Source organism: Eptatretus burgeri, chromosome 12 (genome assembly GCF_056783735.1).
Source record: "Eptatretus burgeri isolate ZD-2024b chromosome 12, Ebu_testis_v1, whole genome shotgun sequence".
Classification (NCBI taxonomy): domain Eukaryota; kingdom Metazoa; phylum Chordata; class Myxini; order Myxiniformes; family Myxinidae; genus Eptatretus; species Eptatretus burgeri.
The window spans coordinates 8,215,836-8,238,327 of record NC_140972.1 but is presented as its reverse complement, the minus strand read 5'-3'; the positions used below and the strand labels follow the sequence as shown (position 1 = coordinate 8,238,327).

Genomic DNA, 22,492 nt, shown 5'->3' with positions numbered 1-22,492 from the left:
CATCCGTACAGCCTCTTAAGAGATATTCATTCGTATGCCTTTTCAATGCAACCATCAATCTCCCCCCAGATCATCGGAAGCTCGAGTCGATCATCTCGAGAGTTATATTGAGACTACTAACGAGAGTTATATTGTATAACTCGCCGCAAAAGTTGTGTTGAGGGATCGCTTGAGGATGGGAGCTCTGTGTTGTCGATGCTCATGTGGTGTTCGAGTGCCCTTTCTAAGGTGCTGTTTCTTCCGTCTCCTCGGTATGTGTTCCGTGCAGCATGGGCGTCGTGCTGGGTGTGTTTTCTGTCCATTGGGTGGAAATTACCGTTGCGCGTGCGTTTGGCAGGCTGTTTTTTTACGGAGGGGTGGGGGTGTCGTGCCTGCTTGGCCTTTGCTGAGGACCCATCTCTTTGCTGAGGATTATTCCTGAGGTAAATCTGTGACTCAGATTTACCTCAGAAATATTCAGAAAAGAAAAGAAGAGTAGGAATGATGTTAGAAATGAAATGAAGAAGAAATGATGTAAGCAAACCTGGCAATGAGATCCTTGCAACGCACGCCCCTGTTGTCCTGCAAGACAAAAGTGAAGGGACTATCTACACGTATATTAATGGAATAACTGTCTTGGGACCACTTTATTGTGGATGCATGTGGTTCCAAGGACCGCAACAATATATATATATATATATATATATATATATATATATATATATATATATATATATATATATATATATATATATATGTGTATTCAGCTACGAGGAGCAGCTGAAGGAGACGGGGCTTTATACACTAGAAAGGAGGTGGTTTTGAGGAGATACGTATGATAGAGATGTTTAAGATAATGAAAGGTATCAATAAAATAAATGTAGATTAATTATTCAACAGATATACAGTGATAGGACCAGGGGCCATAGCCTGCGAGTAAAGAAGAGGAGAGTTAAGACGGTCATAGCAGGGGACTTTCACTCAGAGAGTAGTTAATGCATGGAATGGCCTCCCTGGAAAGGTAATGGCAGCAGAAACAGGAGATAAGTTTAAATTAGAATGAGCTAGGTACCTGGAAGTTATGGAGATAGAGGGGTGTAGTGATGTTGACAGGACTTTTAGGTAGCTCGAGCATTGACTGGTGATTGTGTGCATGTGTGCGGAGTGCTGTTGGTGGGGTCTCGTCAAGGGATGCTGTGTGTTTTTAACCATGCCCCTACCCGAGTGGGGGCAGGGATGGGTTGGGGGTAGGGAGGGGGAGAAATACAATAACTACAAAAAGAAACACAAAAAACACTTTGTTAAAAAATTATTTTTTAACATTTTGCCTTTTCTTCTTTTGATTTTGTGTGGTGCAGGCATGATGGGCTGTCAATGGCCTCTACCTGTGTCTAATTTTCTTGTGTGTGTATTTGAAAAATTTAGTGTCAGACTTACGGTTGCTGAGAAAATGAATTTTAAAATTGCAGACACGTATGTACGGCACACGGACACAATCAATCGCTTAACCCCACTTTTCACTTCATGAGCACAGGGTAAAAATGGCAGGACAGCCAATCGGCCTTGAAGGTCTGAGCCACCTCCTATCAGGATGTAAAAAGCTCATGTCAGAGCAGTTGTACAATAAGAGACATAACTAAAACTGCACTTTATAACTGCTGGTAGTGATCACCGGGTCCCAAGATGTCCCGCTTTAATGCAATGCCGCCTTGATCGGACACTTGACCCTGACCCATGACGTTTCTTAAAATTAGTATTCAATTTAACTAAAAACGAGATTAAAAGAAATTCCATTCAAATCAAAGGGAAGACCAAATAGGCAAAGTCCTACATTGGAGTGATCAGAAGGAACCCGAACAAGCAAAAAGCAAAGATGAAGTGTTCAAGAGGAACGTGGATAGGATTTAGGTTTCAGCGGCTACTCCTCTATCCTCAAACCCATCCAGGCACAGCAAAGTGAGCCTTATTAAAAAAAAAAGAACCCAGATCAAAAATAAAAAATAATTCTGGCTGCCAGACCATGTGTCTGATCAACTTGAAATTTATAATGAAGTTTCACTTCGATTGATTAAGCCATTCCAGAGAAAACATGATTAAATATTTATCTTCCATCCAATATGGCTGCCATACCATGTGACCTATCAATTATTCCTTTACAAATTTGTACACCCATCCCTTGGAGAACATTTGTGTGAAGTTTCCCCTTGATCTGTCCAGCTGTTCTGGAGGAGAGGTTTTAGGGTAAATCTGATGTGGCTGCCAAACCATGTGACATATGACATCATATGGGTGAACCTTTTGTTCCTCATGGATAGGCTGTCATATGTGTAAAGTTACACCTCAATCTGTTCTGCCACTTCAGGAAAGAAGATTTTTGAAGGTTTTAAAAAATTATTTATTTAAATCAATATGGCTGCCGAATCATGTAACCGATGGTATCATCAAATTTTTTTTTCTTTCTTTGGACAATTTTATCCCAAAATGACAAATTTTCATACTGATCAGACGGAGCATTCTACAAATACAATTATGACGTCGTAACGAAGGCACCTATGACCTCATAAAAAAATCGCACTCATTCCCCATCAGTTTTGCCATGTGCCAAGTTTCAATTTTTACCTTGGTGCAGTTTCAGAGATCGAGTTCCAACGTTTTTCCATTTTTCCAACATGGCTGCCACACCACGTGACATATTATGTCATAATTATGAACAAAACATTCTTCATGAGTAGTCGCTCCTTTGGAGAAAATTTCATCTCAATCCGACAAGCGGTTGCGGAGAAAAACACGAAAGTTCTACGTGGACAAACAAACAAACAAACGGACCCAAATGCAATACCCTCTCCTCCGGCGAGGGTAACAAAGCACTGCAATCGGATATAGTACTTAGATACAAAAAGGAAAAGGAGGCATTGCTAATTGAGGTTCCAGTACCTCAATGATTTTGGTCTAAATAATGCAAAGATCATGAAATTGACCAAATATTAAGACCTCAAGAATGAAATGAAAAAGATCCTGGATGTTGAAGAACGCCGAAATTGTACCAGTGATAATTGGAGCAATGGGAATGATAAAGAAGAGCTTCACAAAGATCTGATACAAACCATTCTGGGAACATTACCACAAAGGAACTACAGTTGGAGGCTGTCCAGGGCTCAGTGACGATCGTGAAAAGATCCCTCGGGCCAAAACTGAGAACAACAAAACTTCACAACTTAGGCCGTGAATCACTATCCTTCACCGAAACGAGGGTGGATACTTCGACTCCTGGGAGGACTCTGTTCCACCTTCTGAAACCCGAAGTATGGAGATAACAATCAATGACACACACACACACACCACACACACACACACACACACACACACACACACACACACACACACACACACACACACACACACACACACACACACACACACACACACACATCTCTTTAAGTTTGTCAAGCCTTTTATCAACGAGAGAAGAGGGGGAGGTTTTGGGGGAGAGAAAACTCGAAACATGGATATGTGGAGGTCGGATAATGTTGGGGATAGCGTAAATGTGGTTACTTTTGAATATCTGAGCTGTGTTATTGGCTGCATCTCCAGGATACCCACATAACACTCACTTCCACAGCAGTGTCGGCCTTCATGCACTCATTCACTCAGAAGCTCGCCCCCACTTCCAACCATCAAACAGTACAGATGTCCGTCCTCTTCAATAAACTTTCTCTGACACATTGGGTGTTTCCTGAAGCCACTGGAATAGAAAAAAAATTTTAAATTATTTTTTAAAAGCAGGCTTCGGTGTGCATGTGAGTCTGTGTCTATGTCTTGTACGAAGACCGTGCTGCATTTCACTACTCTTATCCATGGTCTTTATATTTTGTCACTATTTTGAAGACCATACTGCTTTGCTGTTGGTTTTTGGTGTTGCATGTCATAGCCTTGCTTTTCTCACACACCAAATGCTTGCTTTTCCTATGTTTTTGCTCTTCTGCTTACCTTGTGCAGTTTAAACTCTCGTGATGTCACGTACAAGTCAAAACAGACATTTTGCTGATTGGGGTAAATGGAGCAAATATTTTCTAATTTCCTTCTGATGTTTTATGCGTTGTAAACGGAAAACATGTATTTTTAATTAACAATCTTTTAAATGCTGAGAAATACGTGATCAATGGGAATTGGAATCGTAAGGCCTGCAAGGCCTGTGTTCAAACGCCATGTGTACATAGTATAAAGGACTAGTGCTCTCTCTTTTGGCCTGGACACCTGCATTCCGTTTTTTGTCTTTGGATGCCGATGGCAAGAAGGTTCTTAACTGCGTCAGTATTACTCCCAAGAAAGTCGAGGTGCTGAAAGTACATTTTCTTCATCTTCATCTTCATCTTCACATCAGGGGCAGGTTAGTGGCCGAACTGTTTTGTACCATTTCCCATCTGGTCTTGTAACCCCTTTTGTTTCTGCAGCAAACCCTCTTTCAGCTGCTTGGCCTCTACCAGTTTTAAGAAGATGCTTATGCTCATCCAGTCATCCCTTCGTTGTTTATCTTCAAAGTTCTTGCATTCATGATCACCTCCTCTCTTTAATCCTCCTTTTTACTCCACCTGTGATGTCATCGTTCTTTTCCTCCAATCTTGTGCTCCAAGCAGGCTGATTGCTGCCATTTGATGTTATTTCCATCTCCACTCGATCTTTTGTAATCACAATTCACTAATTTCCCCCGAACACCCTCTCATACCTCTAGTAATATCTGTGGTCTGCATATTCATTGTTTGTACATTTCAAGTTCACTTAACCTTCAATCTTACTGTGCTGACTGTCCTCATTGCAGTGTGACACCTCTTTATCTTGTTCAACTTGCAAATTTGCCTCCTGCTGTAAAATTTAATTGAAGCTCTTTTTATTTTAATGGCACTGTGCCAATATAAATTGTATCCTGGAAATTATTTAAATCGATCTTTGCCCACTTTTGGAGATTGATCTTTGATCTTTTAATGATGTATATGTTTTGCCTGCTCGTAATTCCCACTGTCACATTGCTGCTGACATTCCAGGCTCTAATCACATATACTGTGCTGATTTGTCCACTGTCTTCCAATTATTTTTGGCCGACGTGCAATAAATGTACAAGCTCGTCCACGACCAACTCGGCAACAATTTTTTTGATTTGTTTCTGGTTAAAATCAAAGTTCTACCCTTGTAACGAGTCCAGCAGCCTCAGTACTTTCCCTAAATACTTTCAAGCATGTGAGGCTACCCTTGAAAGATATTGGTTCTTACTCCAGCAGCATGCAACGCTAGTAATTCTGAAAACTGCAATTATTCAATGAATACACGACAGAGCAGTTGAGCTATTCCTGTAAGAGATGGTGAGTTGGGTGGGGTAGTGGGATGATATCAGGTGCACCCCATGTTGCTTGAGATGAGCTCCTTATCCTGGAGGTTCTCTCTGATGGATTTGTTCCTTCCCAACCCTTGTTCTTATTGGGTTCCAGCTCGGGCCTGACGCATTGATACATGTTTGGAAGATTCATCAGTACCAGTCTGAGCTGTCTAACATCACAGCAGCTGGATTTTCTACCTTGGTCTCAGCCAATTGGTACATTAATCACGATGACAACTGGAAGAACTGGACAGAATACTATCTCTCAGATCCACAAAACTTTACTGGTGTGTGTTTGTGAGCCAGGCATACAGCTTCTACTTCGATCACTGTGAGGCCTTTTTGCATGATCAGCTTGTATTCGTGTCAATAATTATACTTCTTGTGTGATGCCACGAGTGATGTTGGCGCTGATATGGATTTACACCTTGATCGTTGAATATTAACTTTGATGCCGTAAATGCAAGGGAACAAAAGTGTGAAAATGAAGGATAGCTTCTCGTAAGTGTTCGATTTCAATCACTCCCCAGCCCACCTCCATTTCTTTCTCCACATTGACGTGCATAGTGTCATCTTTATCATTTTGCGGCAATGTAGAATGAATGGGGTGCAAGTGCATATGGATGACGTAATCATTTTACCCACTATCTTCTTCGGAATTATCTGTTCACCGGAAGACTATTTGGCACCTTTTGTTCACTTTGCATTGCTTCCGTCCTTTGTCAATATATGTGACTTGTGAACTTTCGAAATGACATAATCTGCCCCAAAATGCTTGGTGCATAGGTGTAGAAACCCCAGGACGCTGCAGAATTTGTGGTGAAATAAAATATATTGTGTGTCTCGGAAAAGTATTGTGACATGGAATGTCTCACCAAGCTTCTGAAAGAATCCAATAATACTTGGAAAAGTACCCGAGAGGAAGAGATATGCCCCTGCACAATTAGACTTGAACTTTCTCAACTCACCGAATGAGCAGCTACTCGTACTGCAAGCTCCCGACCGTGCGGATGGGTACAAAGCCCAAGTGGACGGACATGTGCTACGCAAACCCATGACAGATTGTAACCAGTGAATGGACTGTGGGTCTGGATTAGGTGCTTCTGCACACTGATGGAAAGGACAAATCTTGGACTTGTGAATGTAGAGGGTGAATTTAATATGATGATATTTACTACTAATCGTGTTTGGGGTGGGGTGAGCTATGGGAGCTGTGAGGGTAGTTATCAGTATGTTGTTTGATTGGTCCTGGAGCCACAAGAGATATTAAACAAGATTTTTGCATCTACATTCCATCATACATTTAGGCCTGTTCACCTGCCAGGTCAGGCCAGATTAGATCTGTAACTTGCCTCAGATACCATGTAAACCTGTTTTGTCAGGTCAGGCCAGATTTGATATGCGACTTGCTACTGGTACCATGTAAACCTGTACTCACCTGTCTGCAGACGTCCTCCTGTTGTTGAGTTACTTTTTTTTAGGAGGTTGGTGGCAGGATTTGCACACAAGCCACCGTAAAACACTTCATTCTGCAAAACACAAAAAATGCAAAGAAAACTGAAAATCCACTCAGTGGGAGTACCTCCTGTGCTGCTGTCCTTTGCTGGGAAGCTCACCGGATAATGGGATTGAGGCAAAGCCTTTGGGACCCCCATTCCTTGATGATGGGACAAAAAGCATGGGGTAAACATCCATGGTCAGATTGCAGTAGTGTGTGGCAGAGTGGTGCTCAGGTGTCGTCCACCAGACGGCGGTCTCCTTTGGTTAACCTGAGGTGGTCCCTTTGGGTGGGTGCCTGGAATGTCCTATCCTGAAGAGAGGATGATCACCTGTCTCTGTTATAATCTGAGCTCAAGCGTTTGAACTTCAGTATTATAGCATTCTTTGAGGTTCGGAGACTGGATTGCGGTGAGATCATGGTGGGTGGTTACACCTCCGATCGGTCTGGTCGCTCTGATGGTTACCATGCCCAAGGAGTTGCTGTACTGTGTCCAATAAGCTGACTCCTATGATAATTGAAGTAACACTTATCAACGGGCGCATTATGAGACTAAGGATTCGTCACTCCTTGGGTGTAATTTCCCTGGTCTCTGTATATGCTCCATCTGAAGCAAGTGATCTCACCGTGAAGGACGTGTTCTTTGCCACGTTTGAGTTTGTGGTTGATCAGTGACCCAGGCGAGATACTCTTCAAGTCTTGGGGGATTTCAGTGCATCGGCAGGCACTGATAGGGATGGTTATGAGACACGTGTTGGTCCCCATGGGTCTGGAAATATGAACCAGAATAGCACTAAGTTCCTTGACTTTGCAAGAAGTTGTGGATTTAGGATGGCTGGTTCATGGTTTCAGTGCCCACAGGCTCATCTCTGGAGTTGGCATTCCAACGCTGGTGGTATGGCAAAGGAGATTAACCTTACGCTGGTTGATGGTCGCTGAAGGATGATCCAGAACTCCAGCGTCTACTGGAGTGCTCATTTCCTTAATACCGACTACAGGCTTGTTGTAGCAACTCTGAAGTTGCAGCTTAAGTCCGGGAGAATGGTACCACCATCCCAGCCAAGGGTGGAAGTTGGCAAACTCAAGGATGAGAAGGTAGCTGAGGAGTTTGCGAACAGGCTGAGTGGGTATTTGGGGGATCTGGGTGCTTTGGGAAATCCTGGAGAGTTTTGGAGTGCCTTCAAGACCACCATCCTTGATGTTTCTGATGGATGTCTTGGAACTCACCTTCGGGTGAAGAATAATTTTGTCTCTCAAGGGACGTTGGATACCATTGATCAGTCGCAGGGCCAGGGTTAATGACAGAGTTGAACTGTTTAGGGAGCTGAGGCATAAAACTGTAAGTGCGCTGAGGGTGGACATGGAGGCCCATGTGCGAGGAATCTGTGAGGGGGGAGAGCATCACCTATGGTCAAATAATTGTCATCCTGCTTTCAGGGCAATTCACGCATTGCATTCCTCCAAGCGCATCCCTCGGTGTGCTGCAGTTGGAGTGGAGAGTAGTGGGCTTTTGACAGAGGAGTCTGAAGCGAAGGCCCGCTGGGCCGATTACTTTGAGCGGCTGTACCAGGCTGATCCACCAGTCGTTGAGTTGGATGTCAGGGTGTTACTATCTGGATTGCTGACACTCCAATCAACTGTGATCCACCTTAGTTTGTGGAAACACAGACTGCAGTGAACCGGTTGAAATGGGATAAAGCTTCTGGGATCTGTGGCATCCATGTTGAATTTCTCAAGGCTGGTGGAAATGCTGTTCTCATGTCGTATGCAGTTCTGTGCTCTACCTGGAACACAGGCATCAATCCAACTGACTGGAAGAGGGGCCTTGTTGTCCCTCTCTGGAAAGGGAAGGGGAAGGGTGATCGCCATGTCTGCAACATCTACTGAGGGGTGAGTCTTGATCTGAGTGCCGGGTAAGGTCTTTTCTCGGATAATTCTTCATCTGGTTCGCCACCATCTGCTTGAGCACCAGTGCCCAGAGCAGTCAGGTTTTACACCAAAGAGGTCAACCATTGACCGTATCCTTGCTCTTCAGGTCTTCACCGAACGCAGATGAGAGTTTTGGCAGGGGCTGCTTGCAGCCTATGTTGATCTCTGTAAACCATTTGATTCAGTGGATCAGTATGCACTCAGGAGGATTCTCGGTCTTCGTGGTGCACCTCCAAAACTGATCAATCTGATGTCTGAACCATACTCTGGAACCAGACCCTGTGAGATGTGGTGATACCATCTCTGACTTTTTTCCAGTTGTTACTGGGGTTCGTCAGGGGTGTATACTAGCCCCACACTTTTCAGCACTTGTATGGACTGGATTCTGGGGAGGATGTCGGAGAGATGAAGCTGCGGTGCATCGTTTGGGAATATCAAGATCTCTGAGCTTGATTTCGCAGATGATGCAATCATCTTTGTGGATACTCTGGACATGCTTTTGGGGACCCTCGAGGTGTTGAATGAGGAGTCGGAGCCGCTGGGATTACGGGTTTCCTGGGTTAAAACTATTATATGATCCATGCTTTCAATGACATCTTGGATGTTGCAATGTTGTCTGTACCTGTTTGTGTTGAGGACGTTGAAGTCACGGAGAGATTCACTTACCTTGACAGTGATATTCATGTCTCCACTGGCTGTGAGCTGGAGGTCAATAGATGTCTGGGTTAATTAGTGTATAAGGGTGTTTTTATCATTGCCGGTGGTCTTGTGGTGGGTGGAGGGGGGGGGGAGGATGAGGGGATGCAAATTCTCAATGTAAATGTGTATCATGTCATGCCACCTCCAGGTGGGGTATTACAAGTCTCACCATGCTTCTTCTTGCGTATGGCAGCTTAGCTGCCGGGGTAGCTATCATTTCTTGGAAGCGTGACTGTGTCGCTGATGCAGTGCCCCTCTACCAGTACACACTGGTACTCATTTCGCCGACCTTGGAAGGATGACAGGCTGAGTCAACCCCCTGGTGTATTTATTCAGCGGCCAACGGGGCTTGAACTCAGGAACCTAGGATTCCAAACCACCACCCAAACTACTAAGCCAACACCAGGCTTAGTCTTACCATTTACAGTACTGCATTTCTGTTCCCATGTTTTCCAGTGCAGTGAGGTGTTTTGAATTATAAACAATAGGTATGTTTTTGCTTCACGCATGTAACAGAGCTGTCAGTTACTGATACAACACTCAAATGAAGGTATGCGTCAGAAGAACGTGTTGCATGCTTGGAACAAGATCGTCCGTAGGGCAGGTACTCTGCTAGGATTTTGTAATGACAGCACAGGGAATCTTTTCAGGTACCTCTGGTATTTGATTAATTATTTAACAAGAGCGAGAATTGATTTGCAATACATGTCCCTTCTTGGTTCCAATAAATGTTCGGGTGATAAAAATTTGTTTGCGTCTCACGCACGTTTCAGCCGATACCGGAATGAAAATGAAGACTCTCTAACCCCACCGTGTTTGGTTCATTTCTTGGCTTCGCCTATTTCATACTATAAATAACCCAATGCACATGCATGAAGAAAAACATGCGTACAGTTTATGTGCATATATAATACATCGTGGTCATATGCCTGGGATCATTCCAATTGCACTGGGCCATGGACTAACACCCAGGCCCTAAGGCCTGAGACCTGCTGATCTGTGCTGCTTCATGCAATGGCGGCGCATGATTTTATTTGGGTGGAGTCAGGCCAGCTGTCCAGCCAATGGATGTAAAGCAGTGGGGTGGAGGCAGGGCATCTGAACGCTGACCCATGTATCTGTCTATAATTCCAGCAGTGTGTGTGTCTGTGACCGCTGTTTCTCGACAACCACTGGTCCGATCTAATTGAAACTTGCCAGCTATATTGCTGGGGCCCTGTGGATGTGCCTTTTCAAGGTTTGATATGATATTAATCGGACAAGTGCTTCCCAAGTTATGGCCATTTATTTACCAACCAATGACAAGACACGTTGCTGCGTAGGCGTGGCCGATGGGGAAGAGAACCTCAGCCGCGTTCCCCATTACGGGTTACAACGTACGGACTTCTGGATAGTGATGACTTAGTGTATTCTAATCATTTATCGATTTCTTATGCGCATTTATAGATAAACACAATGCCCCAATCCAGTCGTCGTTTATGAGAGCGAAGGAACGGCCTGTGAAGTTGTTTGAAAGGTTTTTTTTTCATATTTTTTGCACGTACGGCCACGCACGTATGGGCACGCGAGAGCGAAGGAACGGCCTGTGTGGTTGTTTGAATTTTTTTTTTTTGCATGTACGGGCACGCGAGAGCGAAGGAATGGCCTGTGTGGTTGTTTGTGGCAAGCGGTTTGAATTTTTTTTTTTTGGCATGTTTGGCCACGCACGTTTATTTTTTTTCTTTTTTGTTTTTTCTCTTCTCTTCTGTTTGTGTTTTTCCTTGCGATGACATTGCAAAAAGGCAAAATACGTTGGTGCACGCGAGAGCGAACGAATGGCCTGTGGTTGTTTCTGGCAAGCGGCTTGAAACTTTTTTTTTTTTTTTTGCACGTATGGTCTGTATGGTATGCAAATTATACTAGTAATGTATAATTTGTTATATTTTCTAAATCTGAAAGGGTATAACTGTGGAAAATTGATAAAACGCCCTGAAACTCGAACTTGTTCTGTAACTTATCATAATAAAGCTATGCACCAAGTTTCAATTGAATATGTTGAATGGTATGGGGGGGGGGGGAGTCTGAAAAGCCACAGGTGGAATGGATGAACGGACAGATGGACAGCAAACGTATAGTCCCCAATGGTTAAACCGGTCGGCGACTCGTAAAGTAAGAAGGTCACTCCACACCATTTGCTGATTGCATGTTGAGAGTAATGATTCTGATCATGATCAAATTTCACCACATGAATGAAACATTTAAGATTTGTCCAAATTTATTCGGTGCAACACTAATGAGAAAAGCTTTTATTGTTGGTTTTGTTGTACACCTTTCTCCTGCCTTCAAGTGTGTTGTTAATAATAAGTGTTTCTATAAGTCAGTATTTTGGGGTGAGGAGTTTGTCTGCCTCACTCGACTTGGTCCAAGTTATTGACAGCATGTGGGGTTTATAAATTTGTATCTCTGTCTGTGTCTCTCTTTTTCTTTCTCTCACACACACACACACACACACACACACACACACACACACACACACACACACACACACACACACACACACACACACACACCTCTTTCTTTTTTCTCTCTAAATTTTTTTTTTTTTTTTACTTCTGTCACCGAAGGTGGTCGTGAGTTATGTTTTTACCCCTGTCTGTCTGTCTGTTTGTTTGTCTGTGAGCAGGATAGCTCAAAAAGTTTTCCACATATTCGGGCGAAACTCTGTGGACAGGTTGGTTGGGTGACGATGAATCGATTCAATTTTGGTGAAGATCTGACTCTGGATCCGGATACGAGAATTACATTTTTTTTGTTTATTTTAAGTGATTCTTTACCGTTGAAAGATTGGACCAAAATGATATGTTGCGTGTTATTTCAAAAAGTTACGGACGAGTTATGACAAGACGAGATGGACGAGTTGGATCGGTGACAATAACAAGCCGATTTAGATTTTCGTTCAGGTCCAGATCTAGACCTGGTCTAACAGTGGGATACAAAATGTAAACTGTTCAGGCTGGCAGAGGTATGAGCTCCACCGAGTGCTGTTCTAGTTTTTCTTATTTCTCTCTCTCCTTTCTCCTCTTTTTCTCTCTCACACTCGCACTCACACAATGTCACTATCTCCCCCTCTCAGGATCAGAAGCACAGAAAAAACTGGTGGTAGGAGGAGAGGCCTGCATTTGGGGAGAGTACGTTGATGCTACAAACATCATGCATCGCCTGTGGTGAGCAATGTTTCATGAATGTGCGTTTTCGTAATAGAATCGAACACTACACCGAGGAGCAGATTATCATATCATTGATCAAAAAGGATGTGTGGCATGGCCTCTTGTGCTCACATGTGATGGTACATAATGATTGGTACAGCAATTTCCTTGCAGAATAAAACGACTAAAGAGCACCTTTCTTGTTGGGTTTGTACCTGAATCAGTCGAGCATACCTTGTGTCGCATGCTCTTGCAACACATTGCTGATCACCTTAGAAAGTGTAGGTTTCAAGAGTACATGTAATTCCCTTTTATCCAAATCTTGCATAAAAGTGAGAAGTTTGTCATATGGGCACTGAGCATTTCTTCGAGTCACGAGGGCTTTACCTTGTGATCGATTCGATTAAGAGGCTAGAGGCCAGCTGCCATATTACAGGAGAAATCACTGAGACCATGACATTATAGATGATGAAACTGTATCATCCATGTAGAAGCATCACAAGGCTGAAAGATAAATGAGGGCAGGAAGGTATTCTCTTTCATAAAAAGAAATCAGGAAAACGAGACTTTGTCCATTAGGAAAGACAATATAAAAGTAAAAAAGAAGAGTGTAAGATATGGGGTATGATAAACGAGTGTAAATTAGGTGTTTGAGAGACCAGGAAATGCTGCTGACCTCGATGGGATGTAATCGAGAGAATATCATGACTAAGTGAGTTGAGTTTCAACATTGACGTTCTATTTGATGGGGAAATAATGGTGTAAGAACCTGCGTACAAATCCAATTCCTCTGTGATTCTCCAAATCTAACCACTGTTTACAGTCTGATTGTTTTGTCTCCACATTGAATGACAACCATTATGAGGGATGTGTGAACAGTTTCTGGTATAATTATTAAACCTTTAATTTGTATAGAAATTAGTTTTACATCCTTGTACATGTTCTTTTTTTTATTTGGCCTGGAAGCATTTCCTTCATACATGGTGACCCCCCCCTCCCTTCATGAGTACATTTACAAGCATTCATGAAGGTGTGTGCACGAGTGTTTGGATGGAACTTCACTCGTGTCCAATAAGGTGGTTAGTTCTCAAGCTCCCTCCCACCCACATTATTTATTTATGTATTTTTGATCCATGTCTGTAATATTGATTGCTTTGGATGTCATCAAGCTTGCTATTAATACTTTAGATCAAATCTCTGCTTTGTAAGCCCTAAGGTGCATACATTTGTACACAAAATCGAGGCTCATGGGAGAGCAAAGAGACTAGACTAAAGGTAAAGTGGAAATGTACTGGCAGTGGGGTGTGTGTTGGATGTAAGACAGACAGACAGACAGACAGACAGACAGACAGACAGACAGACAGACAGACAGACAGACAGACAGACAGACAGACAGACAGACAGACAGACAGACAGACAGACAGACAGACACAGAGACACATACTGAAACAGTTGTTTTGTATGCAGCTGTGGCTGCTGGTTGCATAATTTTCTGGTTGCGCAGTTGTGCCGCTGATGCATTGCTCCTGTTACCAGTAAGTTGTACTAATTTTGCCAATCTCACAAGGGTGACGGGCTGAGTCAACCCACCTGGTGTTATTCCAATGGCATGACGGGCTCAAACTCAAGAAACTAAGATCTTAAGCCAGCCGCCTTAACCATTAAGCCAACACCATGCTTACTGAGACAATGAGAGAATGAGACAGACAGACACAGACAGAGACCGAGTTGGGTTAGGAAGTGACAATGGGGTTACAAAGAGATCTAAAGCCAGGTAGGGGTGCGGGAAGAATGTGATGTAACATGCGAATGTGCTAAATGTGATCGTCATGAGTGTAAAATGCTGGTGTGTGTCCTGCACCACGTCGACTGCCTGTCCAGGCCACGAGCAAGTGCTGTGGCGGAACGCCTGTGGAGCGATGGAAGCGTGAACAACACAACCAAAGCCTACCCTCGCCTTGCCTCTCATCGCTGTCGAATGCTGATGTGAGTAGAATGAGACCTGCGATGGGGAATCTGCAAATCAATGGGGAATCTGTTTATGTGAGGATGTGGTACTGTTGGATTATATATTTTGGGGAAAAAGGAGCCAGGAGGGAGAGACTCGATGTAGACACTAACATCGTCATTTACGTTCCGGTTGTACCATTTAGTTGTGGTGTAGTGTCAGAAGGTAGAGTTCTTTGTAAATCGATGGTTGATTGCCAACACTTATTCATGTCTGTTTTTTGTGTATACAGTACAGTACTTTAAATCTCAACTTCTGCATCAAAGTAAACATAATTTGGTTGGTGTTTTGGGAAGTTTGACAGACATTGCAAAGGCCATTTTAGGAATTTCATTGAGATAACATCATCTTGTGATCAGACACACACGAGGTAACTGTTTCCACCGGAGTGACACGTGAACCAGGAAGTGTGTGTGTGTGTGTGTGTGTGTGTGTGTGTGTGTGTGTGTGTGTGTGTGTGTGTGTGTGTGTTTGAGACAGGCAGCGAGAGAGCAATAGGTGTGGGAAAATAGTGCTGCATTTTATTACAGTGCGTGCACTGTATACAATTGCACCGAGTTTGAAATGTCCCTGGTGTCGACCACGTCTACCACGTCTACCACGTCTCCGGTGTCCCGGTGTCCCCCCCCTCCCCCACGTGCCTGTGACAGCCAATGACGGCCGTCCGGTAGATGCAGTGCGTAACCTAGACCGAAATGGCGACAATTGACGGAAATACCCGAGTATTTCAATGGAAATTTGTGAAACTAACGTGTTATATGTGTGAAAACCATTGAATTTATTGCTTGACGGAAAAAAAGCAAGAAACGCGCCCCTCTCATGTACGAATGACCGAAAGACGTCATTTCCGCCCACCATCGCATTTCGCGCCGAAAGACGTCATTTCCGCCCACCATCGCATTTCGCGCCGAAAGACGTCATTTCCGCCCACCATCGCATTTCGCGCCGAAAGACGTCATTTCCACCCACCATCGCATTTCGCGCCGATCACTGAACGCTGAAAGCTAAGTTCTTCTTATGCCATCATTCTTTTGCGGTCCCCTGCCACGCTGTATCGAACGATTTCATTCCTTCTGTTATATATAAAGGTGCTTATCACAATAATAACAAGATTTTTACATTTCAAATATTAAGTACGCTTTTTAATTGTTTTTCAAATGAAAAAGCATAAATTGCTTATTTTAACATTAGTGTACTCATTTGCTTCACCACACGCGCTGTATTGAAGGATTTCACTTGTGGGGAGGAGCGAGGAGGGGACAGAGTGAGAGAGAAGGGTTGGGGAGGTGGAAAAAAAGACAGGTGAGGGGTGAAGGTGGGGTTAGCAAAGTGAAAAATGTGACGCTTAATGACCGAACACGAAAAAAAACTAAACAAAACACGGCAGAACAGCTGTACACACAACGACACAACAGAACCCCTTAGACCCCAATTTTTTTTTTTTTAATGTCGTGAACAAACTTTAGTACATCACGGGTGGTGGAAGATGGTGGTCAAGTTTCATCGGAATTGTATGTGTAGTTTTGGAGAAGAAAGCAAATACATATTTTGGGGGTCAAACCCCCTTAAATCCCCTTGCAGCAGATTTTTCGAATATCATGAACAAACTTTGGTACGTCATGACTCATGGGTGTGAAGGTTGTCATAAAGTTTCATCTGAATTGTGTACATCCTTTGAGAAGAAAGAAAATACCTCTTTGGGAGGCAAACCACTACCCCCCCCCCCACATAAACTCCCTCTGTAGACCCCTTCAGACCCCGTTTTTTTATGCTATCACAGGTGATGAAGGTTGTGGTCAAATTTCGTTGAAATCATACGAGTAGTTTCTGAGAAGTTGCTGCAAGTATTTGTGGACAGACGGATGACGTGTCATCCCATAAACTCCCCGGAGCTACTTTACAGGTGAGCTACAAACCATCCCCGGGAATATTACTTCAAACAAACTACATTTGGAAGCTGTCCGGGCGGGGCTTCGTGACGATCCTGAAGAGAGCCCTCGACACAAAACTTTGAGAACAGAAAACTTCACAGCTTGGTCCATGAATCGTGACCCCCTTACTGAAATGAAGGTGGATACTTTGAGCCCACCCTGGGAGGACTCCATTCCACATTCTGAAACCCCATATGTAAATACCAATCAACACACACACACACACGCACACGCACACGCACACGCACACACGCACACGCTTGGCTGATATCGGCAATTTTTCGGGAATCGGAAGGTTGGAGTCTGTTTGACGACCAACTGCAGTGCGTACTGTATACAACCCAGAAACCTCGAGTAGCCTCACCAAAAAACGTTACATTTAAATAGACATTTCAAGGAGATGTTCACAAATATTATTCTTTATTAACAGCTGCGTGTGATGGGTGGAAAAACTAATTGGCTCGGTAATTTAGAAACCACGTTAATAGAGCAAACGGTTTGGAAATCGGGCATTATCAAATATATTTTTCTTTGAAACCCACAAAGAAAAACACTATAACCCTTTGTAAAACAAATCCGATAACCAAATGCTTTCGAAATAGATGCGAGGACAAAGGAAAACCTGATAGAACCTCCATCAGATAAGGAATGAAACTTTACCACCACGGTGCCTGTAACAGGCATGGCATGTCCACACACCCGTGGAGAGTCTGTACAGATACAAATCTTCCCCAATGTACCACATCCGTGTGTGCTGTATACGTACCTCTACCTGGTAGTCACTGTCGAATGTACATCCCGATTAGGACACGAACTGCACTGTACAGCTCGACAAGTAGCTTCAGCACTCAAGCACTCCAACGGAACGCCTGGTTTGGCAAGCAATTACCAATTGCCCTTGATACAACTATGCACTTGGAAACGCCCGTGCAATGTCCGAATTAGACAAATTAACACTTTTTTGGAGGAGTCGGAACTGCTGATACTTTCAAATCTGGAGCTTACATCCAGACCAAAATCGTGGCGGCTTCAGACCCCAGCAAGGTTACCCAGGAAACGCCTTGAGACACCAAACAGCAAGGTGGCTGAGGATCGCCTGATGAAGGATATAATTAAATAAGGCCGTAATTATCTTCAAAAGGGGTGTTTTAATTAAGCCAAACACCCAATTTTCACTTTTGCACTTCCTTGGGGTGTTCTTAATATGCATGAAAAGTTTCAGGCTGCTAGATTTTATAGTTTTGGAGTAATGGAGGAGACACACACACACACACACACACACACACACACACACACACACACACACACACATTGCCTTTTATTCGTATAGATTAAAAAAAAAAAGAACAACCACAAGTTTTGCTTCCAACCACAAGTAAAAACTACATCGACTCTGCAAATTTGAGCAAAAAAGTGAGAGCAGACCCAATCTCAGGGAAACGTTCCACCGGCTTCAACGCTGGCTTCATCAGGCATAATAGACCCTGCTCGGTAAGTGGTTCAGCCATCCACATGTAAGGTAGGTATCACGTGAGGTACTGTAACCCTGCAGGGAATTCAACCCTTCATCTTCGCCCAATCCATCTGTTCGAAAAAGTTGCTTCGAGATAGGCCCTTACATCACGGTGGTAGTGGGGAGGTGCTCCATCTTGCTGAAAGTAAATCTCTTCGTCACCAAATATCTCTTCGACACGTGGACCGACGGATTCCTGCAGCAAGTTTCAGTAAACATCACCAGTGACAGTTTGGTCAAAAAGAATGGCCCTAGGATGCCCGATGCTGATATCCCACACCACACAGTAACCCCTGGTAAGTTTAAATGGTGTTCCATCGTAACATGCGGATTTTCAGGAGCCCAGTAGGTGCAATTGTGTCGGTTAATTGAGCCATTTAACTTGAAGCTGGCCTCATCGCTCCAAACAATTTTGGATGGAAATGCTGCATCTTCTTCGTATTTGCCCAGGTATCACTCACAAAATTCAGCTCTCTGGTCAGGATCGTCTTCATTTAGAGCGTGGATTAATTTTGGAATGTAACTTTTCCAATTAATTCGCTTCAAAATGTGATGGGCGCTTGATTTTGGGATTCCTGTCTCACAAGGCATTTGTCGTACAGATTTCCGTGGGGATTGGTGGAGTGTTTCCAGCAATTGATTTTCCTTTGCGGGGATGGTTGATGACCGTGGTCTTCCTGAACGCTCCTTATGGACGTCATGCACAGTTCCAGGGGCAAATCCAGGAATTGGGTCGAGGGGGGGGGGGTTTCCAAATAACAGAAAATTATAAATTTTCCAAATAATTTCCAAATAAATTACTGTGAGCTGTTAGTGGTTTGTTGTTTATTAGGTACTGTATTGATACAGTTTTTCTGAGGCTTCTGGCCTTTTTTATGGCACACTTTCATGGGAGAAGGAGTTCTGGGTGACCAGGGAACCCCTGGGTTTGCCACTGTAATGGTAAATATTTTTTGTTGGGAGGTGGGGGGGGGCGGTTCTGGGCAACCAGGAAACCCCCCTGGATTTGCCAATGAGTTCCATCTGTTTCAAACTTATCTCGGATGCGAGCAATGGTGCGTCGCGTTGGTGGATCTTTGTAAAAATGTCTTCTAAATTGTCTTTGTAGTTCCATGATGTTTTCGTGCTTCCAGTAGCACTTTATGATAAATTTTCTTTCTTCAAAACCTAGTCGTACTTGTGCCATTATTATGGTCAATTTGATCTGAAAATAATTGAAAAATTCAATGAGTTATGAGGAGCCAAAATGTGAGTACATTTTTTTGTGACACCCTGTATATATGTGTATATATATATATATATATATATATATATATATATATATATATATATATATATATATATATATATATATATATATATATATATGTGTATATATATATATATGTATATATATATATATATGTGTATATATATATATGTGTATATATATATATGTATATATATATATATATATGTATATATATATATATATATATGTAATTCAAACATCTAGTAGTTATTAATCATCCCCTGATTCGGTGTTGTCTGAGTTGTTTGAACTCGTCTTGACTCATTTGGGTTGGAACAGTAGAAAGAGTTAATTGTGTGGTTTAATGTAGCAGTAGAAAGAGTTAATAATTGGTTCACAAAAAAATATTTTCACGAAAAAAATACCTGACCACTATATTCGTTATTGTTGTGTGTCTGTTTGTCTGTCTGTCTGTCCCAAGCATAGCTCCATGGGTTTTGATCCGATCCTGACAAACTTTTTGTGGGAGGGTTGTGTTTTCCTGAAAATGGGCGTGGTGCGCCCATTATGGGCGGAGCCACGCCCAAAAAACGTGGTTTTAGGGTGTAGCCAATTTTAATTTGCATCTTCTCCTCGGGGGTTTGTCGAATCTGGCAGGGGCTTCGGTATTTGGTTAGCCCAATGGCACCTGCATAGCCCCACGGAGCTCGATTTTTCATTTTCGTCACAAGGTCACGAACTTAGAAAATTGCGAATTTTGACATAAAAAATTTTCTTCTCCGAAGGGTTTGTCGAATCTGGCAGGGGTTTTCGGTATTTGGTTAGCCCAATGGCACCTGCATAGCCCCACGGAGCTCGATTTTTTTTTTTTTTTTCATTTTCGTCCCAAAGTCAAGGTCACAAGGTCATGAACTTAGAAAATTTCGAATTTTGACATCAAAATCATACGACCGCCCAAAATTTGAGAGCTCGGATGACAATATTTTTTTTATGCATAATCTTGAGGTCATTCCCCACCAAAGGTCTTGAAACCATTTTGCTCTGTCTCGAACACCTTGCCCGTGGCGCCCCCTTCAAGTTTGTTTTTACGCTGATTTCATCAAAGTATGGATAATCCGATGAGTGCGAAATGCCATATAGCCTATTTGATGTTATATTGTTCCTGGAATGTTCCAGAGAAAGTTTTGCACCAAAGGTCATAATCCTTGACCTTTGACGTTTAAAGGTCACAAAGGTCAAATTTTCAAAGTTGTGGGAATCAAACCAGGTTTTCGACCTTCTTCGACAAACTAACTCCAATAAGCTATAGCACGTATCCTGTTTCTTTATTTTAATGTCCACAACATTGTTTTGTGACCTTTAAAGGTTTTGCAAAGGTCAAATTTTTAAGTTGTTGAACGAAACCGGGTTTTCGACATTTTGCAGCTCATAACCTGTCACTCGTACCACATCATGTTGATCATTTTTATAACTTGGTCAAACATTATCACATTGTCTCATCCTTGACTTCTGAAACAATCTACATCGTCAAATACCGCTCGTGAACCATCGTCGTCTTCAGACTTGTGTGGTTAAAGTCATAGATGAAAGAGTTAATAATTGTGGTGGAATTAGTGGAAGAAAGAGGTAATAATTGTGTGGTTAAATTAGTAGTAGAAAGAGGTAATAATTGTGTGGTTAAATTAGTAGTAGAAAGAGGTAATTGTGTGGTTAAATTAGTAGTAGAAAGAGGTAATAATTGTGTGGTTAAATTAGTAGTAGAAAGAGGTAATTGTGTGGTTAAATTAGTAGTAGAAAGAGGTAATTGTGTGGTTAAATTAGTAGCAGAAAGAGGTAATTGTGTGGTTAAATTAGTAGTAGAAAGAGTTAATAATTGTGTGGTTAAATTAGTCATAGAAAGAGTTAATAATTGTGTGGTTTAATGAGTAGAAAGAGTTAATAATTGAGTGGTTAAAGAAGTTGAGTTAATGTGGTGATTTGCTCTATTTGCAGGCGAGGGATTCCAGCCCAACCTCTGTTTGTTGGTTTCTGTGAGCAGGAATACACTGGCGGTTGGGCCAAACGTTGAACATTCTCCACTGAACCTTTAAACACTTTACATTGACACCTTGATGTTAAAGTCATTCTCTTTTTGTGGGGTTTGTTTTTTGTTTACTTTTTTATAAAAAAAATATTTCATTCTGCTTGTTCTTTTGGGATATGGAGATTTTTTTTTATCAATGTCAGAAACCCCAATGATTGGTAATTGGCTGTTGATTCATTGTTTGCCCAATTCATTCTAACCATGCATTTTAACCTCGGATCTAAGGAAATTGCATTTCATGGGGGTGGGGGGGGGATAAATTAAATGCAAATCAAGTGCAGTTTGATCTTTGTAATTGAATTATCTTTCGATCCTGATTTTACCTGTCCTTTAATCCCCCACCCCCCTCCCCAAACTCCCCCCCCAAAAAAAACCCATTGATTCTGATCTCATTTCATTTGACAAACCTGTGTTTTGAAGGTGGTAGATGATGTGGTGGTGGTGGTGGTGGTGATCTTAATGATTGTGGCGGTGAAGCTAATTATTGTGGTGGTGGTTTGTCCCCAATGTGCTCCAATGGTAGATGAGTGTTGAATTAATTTGCATCCACTGTTTGGTGCATTCTCATTATGGTGATATCAGTATGTCGGTGATGTGACTTGTTCGTGTCAAACGCCTTCCAAATGGGGAATTGGTTTCGGAAACTCCGTTTCTGGAAGTCAATCTGTCGGAAGTACGATCACTTTTACCCACTTGGTTATCATTGGTGGTTTGATCGGAAATTAACTCAAGGAAATAAAGTTGCTTTTTAAATTTTTATTGTTCAACCATTTCCTTTTCATTTTCCTTTCTCAAAGGTTGTTATCCAAAAGATAGAATGACAAATCCAAGGAATTTAAAAATTACATCAAATTCACATCAACATTTTAACTTTGAAAGGTGAGTGCTTGACCTAGTTTAACAAGTGATAGTTTTAACACTTTGCTGCTTCAACAATTTTTTGGATATACAACAATGATGTTGATGTCAAGTAGAAGGACTTGTAGACCAGCAATCTGGAGGTGTAGGTACATAGTTTTACTTTGTGTGTATGTGAGGAGGTACATAGGTGGAGATGGTGTGATGTCG

General features: G+C 42.5%; 1 protein-coding gene across 2 annotated transcripts in view; it reads left to right on the top strand.

Annotated features, from left to right (window-relative positions):
* Positions 1-22,181, top strand: part of LOC147015040 (beta-hexosaminidase subunit beta-like) — a 55,763-nt gene extending 33,582 nt beyond the window's left edge. Inside the window, exons 9-12 of one of the 2 annotated variants that reach the window (XM_085849390.1) lie at positions 5,460-5,634; positions 12,586-12,676; positions 14,540-14,644; positions 21,334-22,181. In XM_085849390.1, coding sequence (XP_085705516.1) covers positions 5,460-5,634; positions 12,586-12,676; positions 14,540-14,644; positions 21,334-21,409 — 447 coding nt within the window. In that variant the 3' untranslated portion in view covers positions 21,410-22,181. The remainder of the gene's footprint in view (positions 1-5,459; positions 5,635-12,585; positions 12,677-14,539; positions 14,645-21,333) is intronic. The other variant, XM_085849389.1, reaches the window with a different exon arrangement.
* Positions 22,182-22,492: the final 311 nt, after the last annotated feature.